General features: G+C 49.6%; 1 protein-coding gene across 2 annotated transcripts in view; it reads left to right on the top strand.

The window, feature by feature from the left end:
* Positions 1-1326: 1326 nt before the first annotated feature.
* Positions 1327-16198, top strand: part of Trpc3 (transient receptor potential cation channel subfamily C member 3) — a 67687-nt gene continuing 52815 nt past the window's right edge. For both annotated transcript variants that reach the window (XM_048333488.1, XM_048333487.1), the window contains exon 1: positions 1327-1511. In XM_048333488.1, coding sequence (XP_048189445.1) covers positions 1327-1511 — 185 coding nt within the window. The remainder of the gene's footprint in view (positions 1512-16198) is intronic.

The raw sequence follows: 16198 nt of genomic DNA, 5'->3' as shown, positions 1-16198 counted from the left end.
CACCGATCTGATCAGATCTCTGGGCCACCCTCCATGTGAAGTGCTTCCCTCAGCCTCTCTCAGCCTCTCAGCTTTGCTGTCTCTAGTGCGAAGCTCAGTCTAGCTGGGGCGCAGGCCCGTGACCCCAGGCTCATCCCCAGTACCCCGACATCAGTTAATGGATGGACGGATAGACAGACAGACAGATGGACCTTCAGATGGACAGACAGATAATCCAGTGAAAACAGAACAGGTTCCTTGACCTCAAAGGCTCTTATAGACTAAAATTCTGCAACTTCTTCCCAGAAAGAACACTGCTTGAATTGGAAAGTGCTGAGGCTTTTCTTCTCTTTCTGTTGTGCTCATGCTATGGCGCCTGGCTTTTTAAGTTTTAAAATGGACTTTAAGTTTTGTTGAAGGCCATTTCCTGGAAAGTCCATTACTCCGTTAGGTGTGTGCAGAGCGACGGGAAGAAGAGCAGCAACGCTGCCTTTCTGGAGGGCACAGGTGGGAAAGGCGTTTAAACCAATCCAGAGGGAAACCCGAGCCTGGGCGCTGTTCAAAGACAGCCAGGACAAGAAAGCCCTTGAGACTCTTACCTCCAATTAAACACACACACACACACACACACACACACACACACACACACACACACACACCCCGAAGTGGGGCTGTGGCTCTAGTGGTAGAGCGCTAGCCTTGAGCAAAAAAGCTCAGGGGCAGCGCCCAGGCCCTGAGTTCAAGCCCTATGCCCCACAATAAATAAATAGATACGTGCACACATGCACATGCACGCACACATGCACATGCACACATGCACATGCACACATATACATGCACACATGCACATGCGCACGTGCGCACATATACATGCACACGTGCATGCACACATGCACGCACACATGCACATATGCACACATACATGCACGCATGCACACATATACATGCACATGCATGCCTGCACACATACACATGCATAGGAAAAAGGCATTCTAGATCCTTTGGAAAAGAAAAAGTTTCTTTTTTTCTTCTCTCCCCACCGGCTGGTGTGTGTGACCCGCCCCCACCATCAAACCCCTCCCTCCTCCCTGCTCCCCCCTCTTCTCCATCCTCCCTCCTCCCTCCTCCCCCTCCCTCTCCCCTCCCCTCCCCTCCCCAGCATGAGTACCCGCCGCTGTACTGGTCGGGGATGCTGTCAGAGCCCCGAGACCGGCTCGGGGCGGGCGCTGGCCCCCCGCACGGCCTCCCGCACCCGCGCCGCGCCGCGCCCCGCGCCGCCACCGCCCGCGTCCCCGCCCCGGGCCGCCCCGACTCCCGGCCGTGCCCCCGCAGCCCCGCGCCGCCGCGATGTCCGCCAAGGTCAGGCGGGGCGGGGAGACGGCGCGGGTGACCTTCCCCGTGGCCGCCGAGGAGGGCGAGGAGCGCGGGGCCGAGCCGCAGAGCCGCCGCCGCGCCTGGAGGGGCGTCAACGGGGGGCCGGAGACGCACCCCGCAACGCCGGCAGCGCCGCCCCGCAGCCCCGGGCCCGACCTGTGAGTACCGCGAGCGCGCCGGGGGCGGACCCCAGATCCCGAGACCCCGCACCCGCGAACCCCGAGACCCCGCACCCCGCACCCGCGAGCGCGCCGGGCGGGGCGGGGCGGACCCGAGAACCCGAACCCGCGAGACCCCGATCCCCGCACCCCGCACCCGCGAGCGCGCCGGGCGGACCCCGCACCCCCGAATCCCCGCACCCGCGAGCCGGGCCCGTGGCGGGGCAGTGACGGGGCCGCCCGGGGCGGCGTCCGGGGCGGCGTCCGGGGCGCGGGGGTTCGGCGGGCCCGGTCCCGCCCGCACGCGCGGATAAAGGGACGCCCGTCGGGCCGCCGCCCCGGGACCCCAAGCCGCCCCGCCAAGGAGGGGAGCCGGGCGCGCACCCCGAACTTTTCCCCGGCCGCGGTGGGAAGCCAAGTGGCACCGCGCCCGGCCTCGCGGACCGGGCGGGAACGGGGGGGAAGAGGGGGTGGAGCCAGGCGTGGAGTGGGGCGCGGCGTGGGGCGCGGGGCCGGGGCGCGGAGTGGGGCGAGGAGTGGGGCGCGGCGTGGGGCGCGGAATGGGGCGCGGAGTGGGGCGCGCAGTGGGGCGCGCAGTGGGGCGCGGGGCCGGGGAGCGGAGTGGGGCGCGCAGTGGGGCACGGGGCCGGGGCGCGGAGTGGGGCGCGGGGCCGGGGCGCAGAGTGGGGCGCGGGCCCGGCGCGGGGCGGCTGGAACCCTTCCCGCTCCCCCACCCCCTTCCCTTCCCTTTCCCTCCTTTTCCTACTGCCTCTGTCCTCTGGCTTCCTCCCCTTCCCCTTCCCCTCCTTCCTCCCCTCTGTCTCCCCCCCTCCCGCAGCTTTCCCCGTTCCCTCCCTCCCTCCCTCCCTCCCTCCCTCCCTCCCTCCCTCCTTTCTCTTCCTTCCCCTCTTTTTCCTCCTCCCACCTTCCTTTTCCTCCCTCCTCTGTGTTTCCTGCCTTTGGTCTCCTCTTCTCCTTTAGAAAATAATTCACGAAGGAGCAGTGGAGCAGCCCCTCCGTGTAGATGTCGGGGTGACTCCCTTTCGCCGCCTGCCCGGGTGTGCCGCCTTGTTCCGGGCTGAGAACGTGGCCCTAGGTGGCGGCCCGGAGGCCCTGCAGCCCGAGAGCGCCAGGGACCAGAGGGGCCCAGGGGACCGGGGCCTGGGGGGCCAGGGGAACCGGGGGTCCGGGGGACGGGGGGGCGGCCGCCCAGGGCTCTGCTGGCCCCCGTGTGCCCGCGCCAGGCTCGGCTCGTGGGCTGGAAACCCAGAACTCAGGGCCCTGGGGCGGCTCCTTAGCGCTGGAGAAAAGCAAGGTCTGGAAAGGGCCCAGGAAGTACAGCTCAGGGGCTGGTGTGTGTGTGTGTGTGTGTGTGTGTGTGTGTGTGTACAGCCCAGGGTGTGTGTGTGTGTGTGTGTGCACGCGCTACAGCTCAGGGACTGGTGTGTGTGTGTTACAATCCAGGGGCTGGTGTGTGTGTGTGTGTGTGCTACAGCTCAGGGGCTGGTGAGTGTGTGTGCTACAGTTCAGGAGCTGGGGTGTGTGTGTGTGCTACAGCCCAGGGGCTGGTGTGTGTGTATGTGTGTGCGTGTATGTGTGTGTGTGTGTCACTGGGGCTTGAACTCAGAGCCAGGCACTGGCCCTTGGCTTTTTGGCCCGAGCCTGGTGCTCTCCCACTGGAACCACACTTCACCTGTGACTTCCTCCTGTTTAACTCAGCGTCTCTCAGCTGTGTCTGCCCAGGCTGGCTTTGAACCTTGATTCTCAGAGCTCAGCCTCCTGATAGTTGAGGGTTATAGGAGCAAGCCACTGGTGCCCTGCCTAGAAGTTCTCTCATTACCTGAAGTCCTAACTAGGTGGGCTCTTGAACCCTCTCCTCTGGGAAAGTGGGGCTCAGCAGAAATTCTGGGCTGGCTTAGAGACTGGGTGGCCATTGACTCACAGCCCCGGTGTGATCGCGGTGGCGACTTTGCTGTCTCTGCACTCGCTTTACAGAATTCAACCTCAGTGTTGCACTTCTTGTGCACAGTGCAGGTCAGGAGGAAGGCTCGGTTGTCATTCTAGAAGATTGATTTTCATACCTGCTTCTTCTGGACATGGTGTGGGCCCTCCACGTTTGTTTGTCTGGGCGTGTCATTTGGAAAGACAATGGACCACTTTAGACTACAGCAGAGGCCAACTCTGGGACTCCTTTCCCAGTGACTAGCACAAGGCCGCTGCTCAGTAAACACATCAGCATGATTGGGTTCTCTTTCATAGTCACTGTTTAAGACAGCAGGAGTGCCGGGCTCTAGTGGCTCATGCCTGCCGTCCTAGCTACTCAGGAGGCTGAGCTCTGAGAATCAGGGTTTGGAGCCAGCTCGGGCAAGAAGGATCATGAGACTCTTATCACCAATGAAACACCAAACAGCTACAAGTGGAGCTGTGACTCACGTGGCAAAGCACTAGTCTAGAGTGGAAAAGCTAAGGGACGGTGCCCAGGCCCTGAGTACACACACACACACACACACACACACACACACACACACAGAGCAAAGAAGACCTAATGTGGACCCAGCCCAGGCAACGCAGCCGGGCATGTAGGGTTGTTCTCAGCAGGCTGGACAGCACAGCTGGATTTAGAATTCAACAGGTTGCCAAGGATAGAATTTACTTCTCCCAAACAAACTCCTCAGGTCACGTTGCTCATTTCTCTGTTCCCCATTCCATTTTCCCTTGAGGATTTTAGGCTGCTTTAGGAAGAAGAGGACCACGCGCTGTATCACTAACACAGTTTTTTTTAAAATTATTATTACTGTTACTTGGATTTCTAAATCTGAGGATTTAAATGCCTCATTACAGTGGGCAAAACAAACGAACAAGACCCCATCTCAACCAACCAGCTTTTTGCAGGGACGTGTACCTGTAGTCTCAGCTAAGTGGGAAGCCTAGGTACGAGATCTCCACCTGAGGTCCACCCCAGGCGAAAGCACAAGACCCTACTGTTAAATAACTAAAGCAAGAAAGGTCTGGGATCGTGACTCAAGTGCTAGGGCACCTTCAAAGCAAGTTTGAGGCCCTGAGTTCAAACCCCACTACCACCAAGAAAAAAAGACATCCTTTGATAAGACTCTTGATTCAACATTGAACAGGTCTTTAAAAAAAAAAAATCTCAATTGTCTGCAAATGTAGGACCAAATAATGTCATTGATGATTACCATATTTTTTAAGTTTTTCAATTATTAAAAGTGTCTGATGAGCTCCAAAAGGTATTTGAGGGCTGTTCTTGTGAGTTTCAAATCAAAGATAATTTCTGGAGCAACGTACAGGCTAGGACAGCAGCCCACAGAGACAACTCCCGTGCACCTGAGGACTTGAAGCAGGAAAGCTGGACACCAGCGCTCCTGTCTGTAATCCTAGCTACCAGGGAGGCTGAGATGTGACGACTGTGACTTGAAGCCAGCCCACACAGAAAAGATTAGGAGACTCTTATCGCCAGTTAACCACCAAAAAGCCAGAAGTGAAGCTGTGGCTCATATACATGAAAGACAGAGCTCTGAAGAGCCCAGGGAGTGGGGGATGTTTGGTTGTGGAAATTAAAGAAAAGTTGTGGGCCTTGAAGGCAGCAGAGACAGGACTGTTAACTGAGTATGTGATTTGGGGCAACCCTTGGGGTTTCCCCACTCTCCATGAAGGGAAGAAAGTAAAGCAGGGTCGGAGATGGTTGGCTGGTTTTGACTCAGATAACTAAGATGTTGGGTGTCATTGCTGAAGAGAAAAGAACCATGAGTGGCATCTGATTTCTTTTTTCCAGATAAATGCAGCCAGATGGGAATAATGAAAGCCTAGAAGAATTTGAGAGTTCACCAAGGGCTGGGAATAGCTAAAGAATGGTGTGTTCGTGTAAGATTATCCAGAAGAGGAGTGCAAGCTTCGCTTATCTACTCTGTCTGTCTGTCTGCCTGCCTGCTTGTCTATCTACCTGCCTACCTATCTTCCAAACATCTGTTTATCTATCAATCATCTACCTATCTTCCATCTAATATGTATCATATCTATCCCTCTACCTACCTATCTTCCATCTGTCATCTGCTATCTAGCGTCGATTTCTTTATCTACTCACCGTTGGTAGTGAGTATTGCATTCAGGGTCTCAAGCTTGCTAGGCAGGTGCTCTACCACGTAATCCACATCTCCAGTCCCTTTTTGCCTTGATTATTTTTGAGGCAGGTCTCACTTTATCCCCAGGATAACCTGGGTTGTGATCCCTGTATGTCTGTTTCCCTGTGTCTCTGGGGGTGACAGGTCCACACCACTGTGCCTAGTCACCATGGTTCCTCTGTAGCCGGGATAACAGGTGTGCGCTACTGCACCGAGCTGTTGCTTGAGATGGTGCCTGGGCTGGGCTGGAACCTTGATCTTGGCCTCTATAGGACCAATGCATTGCACCAGGCCCCGAAGCTGATTTTTTTGAGGGGAAGAGAAGAGGGACAGAATGGTATGAGCACAGGGCTGCACAGAGAAGAGTTTCCAGAAAAAGGGAAGCATTAACACCCAGATGGCTCAAGCGAGTGAGGGAAATGGAGGCGCCTCTTTTCAGTGCCAAGAATCAGCCCCGTACGAGCTGACACAGGCACACACCGTCATGGATTCTTTACCATAGACTTCTAGAACAGACAGCTCTGTATTAGCTTGTCTCTTCACAGAAAGTGCTTCCCAGACTGCCCAGTGTGTGACAGCCCTGCGCACACCCAATGACACCACGCCTCCCTGGACAGGGGCCCTGCTCACGCGTGACGTCACGCCCCCCCCTCTGGAGGACTCGCCCTGGTCACCCTCTGACAGTGGGGTTTGCTAACAGTTGTTGCTCAGGCCATAGAACATGGGGCGCATCTCACTGTGCTTGGATGAGGGTTTTTAGTCACCTGGATCTCTCCTTTCCTTGCCACCCTTGCCCCGCAATGGCAGCCTCACTAGGTGCAATATGTAGTTACCGTTTTAACTGGTTTGTTTTAAACGACTTGTTATCATATCAAAGTGATCTGTGAGTGTAACTTGAAAGTTAGATGCTGCTAGATGAGTTATGAAAGCAGCACTGGCCAGCTGGTCGCTAGCTCCCTGCTGTGGTCTACTACATTTCTCTCTATTTTTTCTTCTTTCTTCTGCCAGTCCTGGGGCTTGAACTCAGGCCTGAGCACTGCCCCTGAGCTTTTTTGCACTGTACTAATTAAGCCGTACATAGCGCCACTTCTGCCTCTTTTTTTGCTTGGTGCTTAATTGGAGATAAGAGTCTCATGGACTCTCCTGCCTGGGCTGGCTTTGAACCATGATCCTCAGAGCTCAGGCTCATGAGTAGCTAGGATGACAGGAGTGAGCCACCAGAACCCAACAGACTGTTTTCAACTCCTTCATATGAAGTCTTATTAAAACTCCAGTGAGAGATTGTTTTTCACATCCATTTTTGATTCTCTCCTTTTCTTCTGCAGTAGGATAAATTACAATTTGTTACTTAGGTCTCCATTATTTCAACCATGTAACCACTAATGTAATTATTACTTCTGCTAAACCAAGTAACATAATATGACTACATTTCTTTTTCTTTTTTCTCTTTTTCTTTCTTTTTTTTATTGTACTTGTCCTGGGATTTGGACTCAGGGTCTGGGCACTGTCCTTGAGCTTTTCTGCTTAAGGCTAGCACTCAACCACTTTGAGCCACTGCTCCACTTCTGGTTTTCTGGTAGTTTCTTGGAGATGAGTTTCGTGGACTTTCCTGCCTGTGCTGACTTCAAACCATGATCTTCAGATCTCAGCCTCCTGAACAGCTAGGATTGCAGGCATCCACCTTGCATGTGGTCTTTTCACTTTCTTCCAGAACCTTTTAGCCTTGCCATTAGTTCTTTTGAATATGTGCCTTGGTATGGTTTGTGTGTTTTTCCATCACCTGGTTGACTCTTTTAGTCTGGAGTTTATGCCCTTCTGTTCTGGAAAGTTTTCTTATGTTACTTCTTGCATTATTTCCTTACCACTGTTCTCAGCCCTCTCTCTTTCTCTTTCCAGAATTCCTCTTATTTGGATATTGTGTTTTCTGGACTGATCCCTGGAATATTTCTTTGACTCTATCTTCAACTCCTTTACTGATTATTTTTCAATTTAAACACACACACACACACACACACACACACACACACACACACACACACCCCTGTAATAGGTCCTGTATGTGAGTGCTGATGAGTAAACCTAGGGCCTTCCAATGCTGAGCCGTGCTTTGAAACTGGATGGCCATTGAATTTTTAATGTGTGCCAGGGGCTCACACTTGTAAATCCTAGTTTCTTAGGATGGTGAGATCTGAGGATTGTGGTTCAAAGCCAACCCAGGCAGGAAAGTATGTGAGACTTTTAACTCCACTAAAATGAAAGAAAAAAAAGAGCTGGAAGTGGAGCTGTGGCTCAGGTGGTAGAATGCTAGCCTTGAGCACAAAAGCTCAGGGACATCACTCAGGCGCAGAGTTGAAGCCTCCAAAATAAATACATAAATTAATAAACTAAAATTTTAATGTTGAAGAGTTCTTTCTTCTCTCAAAGTACCTTCTTCTGTAGCATTTTGTCTTAGTTCAGTTAGAGGCTAATTTGTGGGAAGATGGATTAGAAAACCACAAAACTGGCTGTTGGTGTTGTAGAAATGGACAGCACCCCCCCCCCAAGGCTCTGAACCCTAACTTTCCTGTGGGCCTGGAGTCCCAAGTTTATAGCACTTTCATTCCTGTGTCTTCAGAAATCCCACATCTGCTCTCTCCTCCACATCGGTTGGAGACGGGGGATCCGGGGAAGGATTTCAACCTATCCCTTACATAGATGTTGAACCATTTTGTCAGGATGAGCTCTGGCCTCCTACTTTCTAGCATTTCTTTGGCCTCACTTTCGGGGTCCCCTTTCTTGAGCAGTGATTCTTCCTACAAGAACCTAACTTCCTTTCCTCCTCTGAGGACTTGCTGTGGTTTTGTGGCCTGCTGACTGGGAAGCTTTCATGGAAGTTGTGTTGTTGTTCTTTGTTCTGTTTGTGTGTATGGGGGAAGGGAAATAGAAGAAAGGATGGGAAATAGAAGAAAGGCCTTTATTCCATTATCTTGAAACTAAGCACTCTGGTGATTATGTTTTGTTTACTTACATGCAAATGATAATAATATTTTTAACAGGATAGAGATTACAAAAAGGAAGGATGTTGCCACTCATAACTGACTTTATTACACAAGTGGAATAGATAATAATTGGCAGTGTGATGAGGCCATCTGAAATCCCCATGTACCATTATCTCGATACTACACTTTTATATTGATGAATGCAGGATACTTTGAAGAACAATATGATGTTTGAGTTGGAGAGGGATCATTGAGTCCTGCATCTTAATAGATTAAGAAATTGATGGGCTGGGAATATGGCCTAGTGGCAAGAGTGCTTGCTTTGTATACATGAAGCCATGGGTTCGATTCCTCAGCACCACATATACAGAAAAAGCCAGAAGTGGCGCTGTGGCTCAAGTGGCAGAATGCTAGCCTTGAGCAAAAAGAAGCCAGGGACAGTGCTCAGGCCCTGAGTTCAAGCCACAGGACTGGCAAAACAAAACAAAACAAAGAATAAGAATGGGAAGCCAAAGCCATCTCAAAGCACAAGCGACGCCCTGTCAAACAGCTCTTATAATGATTTTTTTTTCTTAATATCAAAGAGGTGAGGAGATCTCAGCCTAGGACTAGGCCATCTTCTGAGGACTCTGTTAGAATGTGAGGGGTTTGGGAGATTTAAAGGATTTTTCATTAATGTGATAGGATAGCCAACCTCTTTCCTGTCTCTCCTCCCCCCTCCACTGACAATATATAGTGATATTAGACCTATTATTTACATTCCTCCTCCTCTTCCCTCCTCCTTCCAACCCCCCTCCCATCATTGCTAACTTCTAGGCTTTTCCTTCGTCTACATCATTCCCCAAACTCTTACCCCTAGTTTACGATGGGAAATGCAGTGGAAGGCAGAGAATGGTTTATGCCATTGGTCGGAAGGCACATAGTAAAGAGACCTGGCTCCATACTGAGGTGACGTCTTCCAGGTCAGGTTCAAGTAACAAGAGCCACCCAGCAGCAGTCTTCTAAGCAGCGGGGCAGCTTTGCCTGGTCACAGGTCTTGCTTCTCACACTCTCAATTGTGCCCTGTCTGGGGAGCCAACTTGGTGGCCTAGGCCCATAATCCTGAGTGAACACAACAGGAATCTGGCCGGAATCAAAGGGTCTGAGTTGCAGGTGTCAGATGGGCGGCTTTACGCGTGTTCCTAAGAGCTCAGCAGTGACATGGCGAGAATGATTAGCCTTGCTTGGCACTTGGCCTTTAATTTAGCATCTGGGGCAGAGAGATCTACCTGCAATTATCTAGTCAAAGCTCTAATCTATTAAAAAAAAAACAACTTTCCTATTTCTTTTGCACTATTCAAATAATAGAAGATAATATATATTTGATCCCAGACCTTTTATTTAAAAAAAAAAGAGATTTAAATGCCTGTAAATGTATGAACTGTTAAGCATAGAGCTTGACGTGCCAGTTTTCTATTCCAGTTTTGCAACTTACATTTTGTCAGATAAAACTGATGCACGTGAATCCCATACTAAAACGTGGGAGCTGGGAGTGAAGTCTGAAAACCTCAGACTTTTGACATCAGATAGTTGATAAGGATGGAAAACTACTGCCCTCTGCTTCTAATAGCATTTGAGTTTATATACATATATATAAATTGATGGAAATTAGTATACTTAAGTATCCAAATATAAAACTATCCTGAGTCAGTACAAGTGTTTTTTTAAGTTATCTGAGTTCATTTTTTCTGAATCCTTACTCAATTATGGACTGAACTTATGACTTTTTTGTGTGTGTTGATTATGAGGCTTGAACTCAAGGCCTGGCCACTGTCCCTGAGCCTCTTTGTGCCCAAGACTACCATTTGAGCCACATCTTTCTGCTCTAGCTTTTGGTGGTTAATTGGAGATAAGGATCTCACAGACTTTCCTGTCTAGGCTGACTTCAAACCACAATCCTTAAGAGCTCAGTTTCCTGAGTAGCTAGGATTACAGGAACCTACCTGTGTATGGCCACCTTGTCTGTGTCTTAGGGATTAATGTAGATAGATGCATTGATGCATTCTTTCTCCCTGTACTAAAAGCCATGTATATTCAGATGGATAAAGAGAAGCTTTATCCATTCTTAAGGGTATGAATGTATCCTTGAGGGGATAAGTATGAAAACTGACAGATGCGAAGGCATACAAAAGTTGGTTTAATGGAATCAGACACAAAATGCAATCTTTGCAAGCATAATTATCCAAGTTCTAAAAGGCATTTGCTTGCTATTTTCTATGCACATACATTTGAGAAGAATTCTCAGGACATTATGCAGGGCAGTAGCTGAGAATTGTCCTGCTCCTAGCAGGATTTCTTAGGGAGCAAACCCCTCTCATTATCTTTTTGCTTTTCTGGTTACAGTATTAACTGCAAAGCCTGGTAAAGAGGCATTTATGCTTTCCTAGGAAGGGTGAAGACATTGTGAAGAAAGCAGGAGATCTCTACTGATCCCTTCAATGGTCACAGTGTCCTGTCCCTCCTAGAGTGCAAATACCAAAACTAACATCTACCTAATAGCTTTACGGTACAGAACCAATCCTGAATGCAACAAAGGCCAATAAATACACTCAAGCAGTACATTACCAGCTCTGTCAGCTGGTAAGGGCTGGGGTATCAACATTTTGTTTGTGGCACGGGAATCTTTAGAAAGGAATTCTGTGTTTTGTTCTTTCTTGATTGAAGTGTGTGGTCTTTCTTGTTTGATTTTTTCAGTCGTAATTGTGCCAGGATGATGTCAGAAGTAGTATGGTGTGAGCTAGGACCTCTTCACTCAGCAACAAACTGATGGCTGCTTCCTCTAGCCTTGGGCTAGAGTTCAGAGTGGCCCCCATCCCCCTTATCCCCTTTATAAATACCTGTCTTTGGAGATTTTCAAAATAAGTAATTTTGGTGGCATGCTGTAGCTGTTTCTCGGCTTCCTGGTCTTCCTTCCATCGGCCACACGCAGGCATAGGGTGGGGGTCCATGTCCAGTGTCTCCAGAGGCTGCCACAGTGACCGAGGCCACCTGCCTGCCTGCCGGGGGCAGCCAGGGGCTTTCTATTTTCTGACATCTCTCTGCTTTCTCATTCTCTGTTAATACCTGCCACCTCTCAGGCTCATTACACTTTCAATTATCACCGTCTCCCAAGCCATAGCTAACACGGTGCTGGCTCTCAAGACACGTTTTGGTTTGGTTTTTTTTCCATTTCGTTTCTGATCTTTTGTGGCTCCTTCTGTTCTCACCTTTCACAACATGACTGACTAGATCCTGGCCCCTTCCCCCAGGGTGGTGAACTGTCCAGTCAATACATCGTGGGTGCTGTGGTCATGGCTTTGACTGACATCAGTGGTAATAGTGCTTCATTTGCTTGCTCTGGCCACTGAATCATTGCTAAATTATTTGCCCTGATGCAATACAGAATCTGAGGCAACTTTTTTGTTAACAGTGTTCATTGTAAAAGAAGTCGCTAAGGAGCTTGGGGTTCAGGCTCAAGAGCCATTTTAGAAGCTGTTCTTGGGAGCATCTGCATGTTCCAACACACAGCTCAGCGTATAATTTAATAATAATATTTTGCTTTGCAACCTGCTGTCCATTTTCCTTATTCCCTGAAGACAGCATGGGAGAGTACAGTGAGCCCGAGAGACAACCTCTGAGATCTAATTTTCTAGTCCTCAACCTTTAGGGACCTTTAGGAAGTTACTCAGCATGCTTATGAAGTCTTTGCTTCAGGGATAGTATCAATCAACAAGTTTATTATTATTATTATTGTCAATTATGGGGCTTGAACTCAGGGTCTGGGCACTGACCCTGAGCTTTTTTTGCTTGAGGCTAGTGCTCTAATGCTTTGAGCCACAGCTCACTTCTGTTTTTTAGGTGGTTAACTGGAGATAAGAGTCTCACGGCCTTTCCTCCCCAGGCTGGCTTCAACTTGCGATACTCAGATATCATGCCTAGGACTACAGGCTTGAGCTACTGTGCCCAGCCTTCAATAATCATGTTTAAATGGACAGCACCTGCACCATACCCGGCACTGTAGAGATGACATAAGAGGTAGAAAACCAGATGAGCAGGAAACATTTGCCCTCAATCAAACTCAAGAGCAAGGTTTTCAGGGAGATCCCCAACTAGCAAGAACTGTTACCACAGATCGACAATGTTGGAAGAGCTCAGGCTTGCAAGGTGGGGGTGAATGAGATGAAACTGGTGGAGGTAGTTTGTTTGCATGTATGAAAACAAATAAATAAAACCTGCTGAAAATGTTTGCTAGACACAGCGACTCACTCCTGGAATCTTAGCTACACAGGAGTCTAAGATCTGAGTACTGAGGTTCAAAGCCAGCCTGGACAGAAACGTTGGGGGGATTTGGATCCAGTTAACCAGCAAAAAACTGGAAATGGAGCTGCAGCTCAAGTGGTAGAGAGCTATCCTTAGGCAAAATAGCAAGCAAAAGTACGAGGCTCTGAGTTCAAGCTCCAGTAAAAGGAAAAATGTAAAAGAAGCTCCAGAAAAAGGGAAAAAAAGAGAAGAAAAGAGGAAAAAAGTTTAAGAGAAATGAGATAGGGGAAAACTAGAGGTTGCTTCATCATTGTGTGTGTGGGGTGGGTGGGTGTAAATGTAGCATGGAACATTTAGAGAGAGAGCGAAAGAGAAGGTGAAAGGGAGACAGAAGGAGAGAAAAGGGAAGGAAGATGGAGGGAAGGAAGGAAGGATGGATAAAAAGACCTTATGCTTCAAAATGAGCAGAAACTTGCTAGTCATTTCCTCCTTTTCTTCTGACACATAGCCCTCAGCTTGCGAATTCAGAAACAGTTGTCACAGAATCAAGAAGTTGCTCAGAGAAGGGTGCTGGTGGCTCACACCTGTAATCCTAGCTACTCAGGATGCTGTGTTCTGAGTATTGAGGCTCAAAGCCAGCCCAGGCAGGGAAGGCTGTGAGACTCTAATCTGCAATTAAGCCCAGGGGCTGAGCCTAGGACCTGAGCGCACACGCATGCGGACACACACACACACACACACACACACACACACACGACATGGATGTGCGGCTCCTGCCTTTTGTGTGTAACGAGTCTTTCTCTTGAGCCTCTAAGGGCTTGCCAGGAAAGAGAAAATTAACCCAAGCTCCAAATCCACGAGTGAAGCTAGTTGTAAAATTTCTGGGTTTTTTTTTTCTTACTAAACAGACACTGATCCATAGCAAGCAAATTAAGCAGTCAATAAATTAAGCAATTAAGTTAATTAAGCAATTAAGCAGTTATAGGAGTTGACAAGGAGGGAAGCCATGCCCAGGGTCATCACAGAATCTGGTCAGCTAGGACACGTGTCTGTGTGTGCCATGCAAAGGGCTTTCAGGCCAGGTACCAGTGGCTCACACCTATAATCCTAGCTACTCAGGAGGCTGAGATCTGCAGATCAATGCCAGCCAAGCAAGAAAGTCTCCAAGATTCTTATCTCCAATTAACTACCCCCGAAGGCCAGAAGTGGTGCTGTGGCTCAAGTGGTAGAACACTATCCTTGAGCAAAAAAAAAAGCTCAGGGACAGTGCCTAGTCCTTGAGTTCAATCCCTAGGACCAGCACACACACAGAAAGAAAGAAAAGAGAAAGAGAGGGAAAGAAGAGAGACAGAAAGAAGAAAGGAAGGAAGGAAGGAGAGGGAGGGAGGAAGGAGAGGGAGGGAGGGAAGAAAAGGAAAGGAAAGGAAGAGACAGACAAGGGAAGAGAGACTCTGGATTGGGTCAATATGCTCAGGCTCCCGCACAGCCCCAGCTCTGTCTGTGCTCTTCTTGGGCGCGGGGATGGGATGGGATGGGGAGAGGGTTAAGGATTGAGGTTCTGATTCTCCCAGCTGTGTCCCTCGGCTGTTCGGTGCTGCTTATTAGCTGAAGTAACTTGATCTTGACTGATGGCCTTTGTTAGAAACCCACACGTGTCCCCTGGCACACTTAATTGCTGCTGGGCTGGGAGCTGTGGGCCTGGAGCCTCTCCATCTGGTTCAGGGCACCAGGACGCCTTCTGCCCTGGCCTTGGTGCCTGCTCTGCTCTCATCAGGAAACCCAAACCTCAGGGAGACAGTGTGGCATGAGAAAACCCCCGACCAGACCAGAATGTGCCGGATCTGTAAGCAGAAGGAGCCTGTCAGAAGCCCCTGCCCGGCTACTTCCTACACGCGCAGCTGGGCGGTGGGCAGGAAGCTGCTCATCACCTTCTGTGACAAGGGTGCTGTGTTAGGTCTCGCAATGCAGTTAGAAATGGAGGAATCCATCTAAGTCTTCTAGAGCCTCGTTCTTTCTTGTTTGCTCAATTCAACTTGCAAACGTCCTCTTTTTTTTCCCTTGCCAATATCAGAATGTCATATGAATCTTTTCTTTGTAAAAGCCCTTCCTCTAACATTTATCTTCTCCATTTCCCCCTAAACACATCCCCCAACTCTCCAGTGCACCCCGCTTTACCTGCCGCCTCACCTGCACGCAGAGGTCACCAGCCAAACCAGGACACAGATCTTATATTTAGAAAGGCAAGAGAGAAGAGTACCATAGCACACTTTTAGACAACACCCTTGACAGATTAGAAATGCCCTTGATAGTGCAGAAATAAGCAAAATCATGTGTTCATAAGACAGTGAAGGATGAGACTGAGGAAGAGCGGAAGAAGGCTGGGCTGGGCCACCCCAGAACGCCAGTCAGAGAGGCTGGACTAAAGCGGGGGGAGGGGGATAACGGGTTTGTTTTATTCTTTTAAAGAAGTAAAGTTTCTTTTAAAGAAGTAAAGACATGATAAATTATACAGGACTCCATAGGCTCACACACAGTGAGGCCAGAGGAGGCTACTCTTGGCGGAGGGGCGCAAGTGTGCACCTCGGATCAGATAATGTTTGTCAAAATGAACCTTGAAGAAGGTGGGGGGGAAGCAGTAAAGTTTGAGAAGAGCAGGAAGCTGGGGATGGTTGTGCAGCCTAAAAGGGAGCCTCAGGAAGCGTGGGAATGAACGAGTCCGATTGCAGGTTGAATCCGTTGTGCATTTCACTGTCAGTATGACCTTGGGAAGTTCCCTTGGGCTCGGTTTGCTTATTTGTTGTGTATCTATGCTTCACATTGTTGTCAGAATTACATATGGACGTGGGCGTCCAGTGCTCAGTAAGGTTTGTTTGCTCACTCGTCTCCGCTGGAAAGCTCCTGCAATGGTCCAGGTGATCAGGACTCTGGGGACCATGCAACCAGGGCGACGGAAAAGCCAGCTCCAGGACAAGAAACTGACCCAGGGAGAAAGCTGCAGAATTTGGTGATTGCAGGACCAAAGATGAAGCAGCATGGGGATCTTTAAACTGTCCCAACCCTAGTAACTCACCTGAGACAGAGCAGTTAGGAGAGGGTCTGGTTTAAAGGAAAAGACAACTTAGGGTGATTTCCACTGACCTGGAGATAGATCCTTATCCGTCTAGAAGAGATGGACTTGTTTTCTCCACCCATTAAGAAAATGATTTTAAACACAGAACACATTTTTTTGAAAGCCAAAGGAAAGCCATGAGAGAAAACTAGCCACTCTCCTTTGGAAGGTCCCAAAGTCCCC

The sequence above is a fragment of the Perognathus longimembris genome, chromosome 24, assembly GCF_023159225.1.
Source record: "Perognathus longimembris pacificus isolate PPM17 chromosome 24, ASM2315922v1, whole genome shotgun sequence".
Lineage (NCBI taxonomy): Eukaryota > Metazoa > Chordata > Mammalia > Rodentia > Heteromyidae > Perognathus > Perognathus longimembris.
The sequence above is the reverse complement of the archived record's forward strand: the minus strand, read 5'-3'. Positions and strand labels throughout refer to the sequence as shown.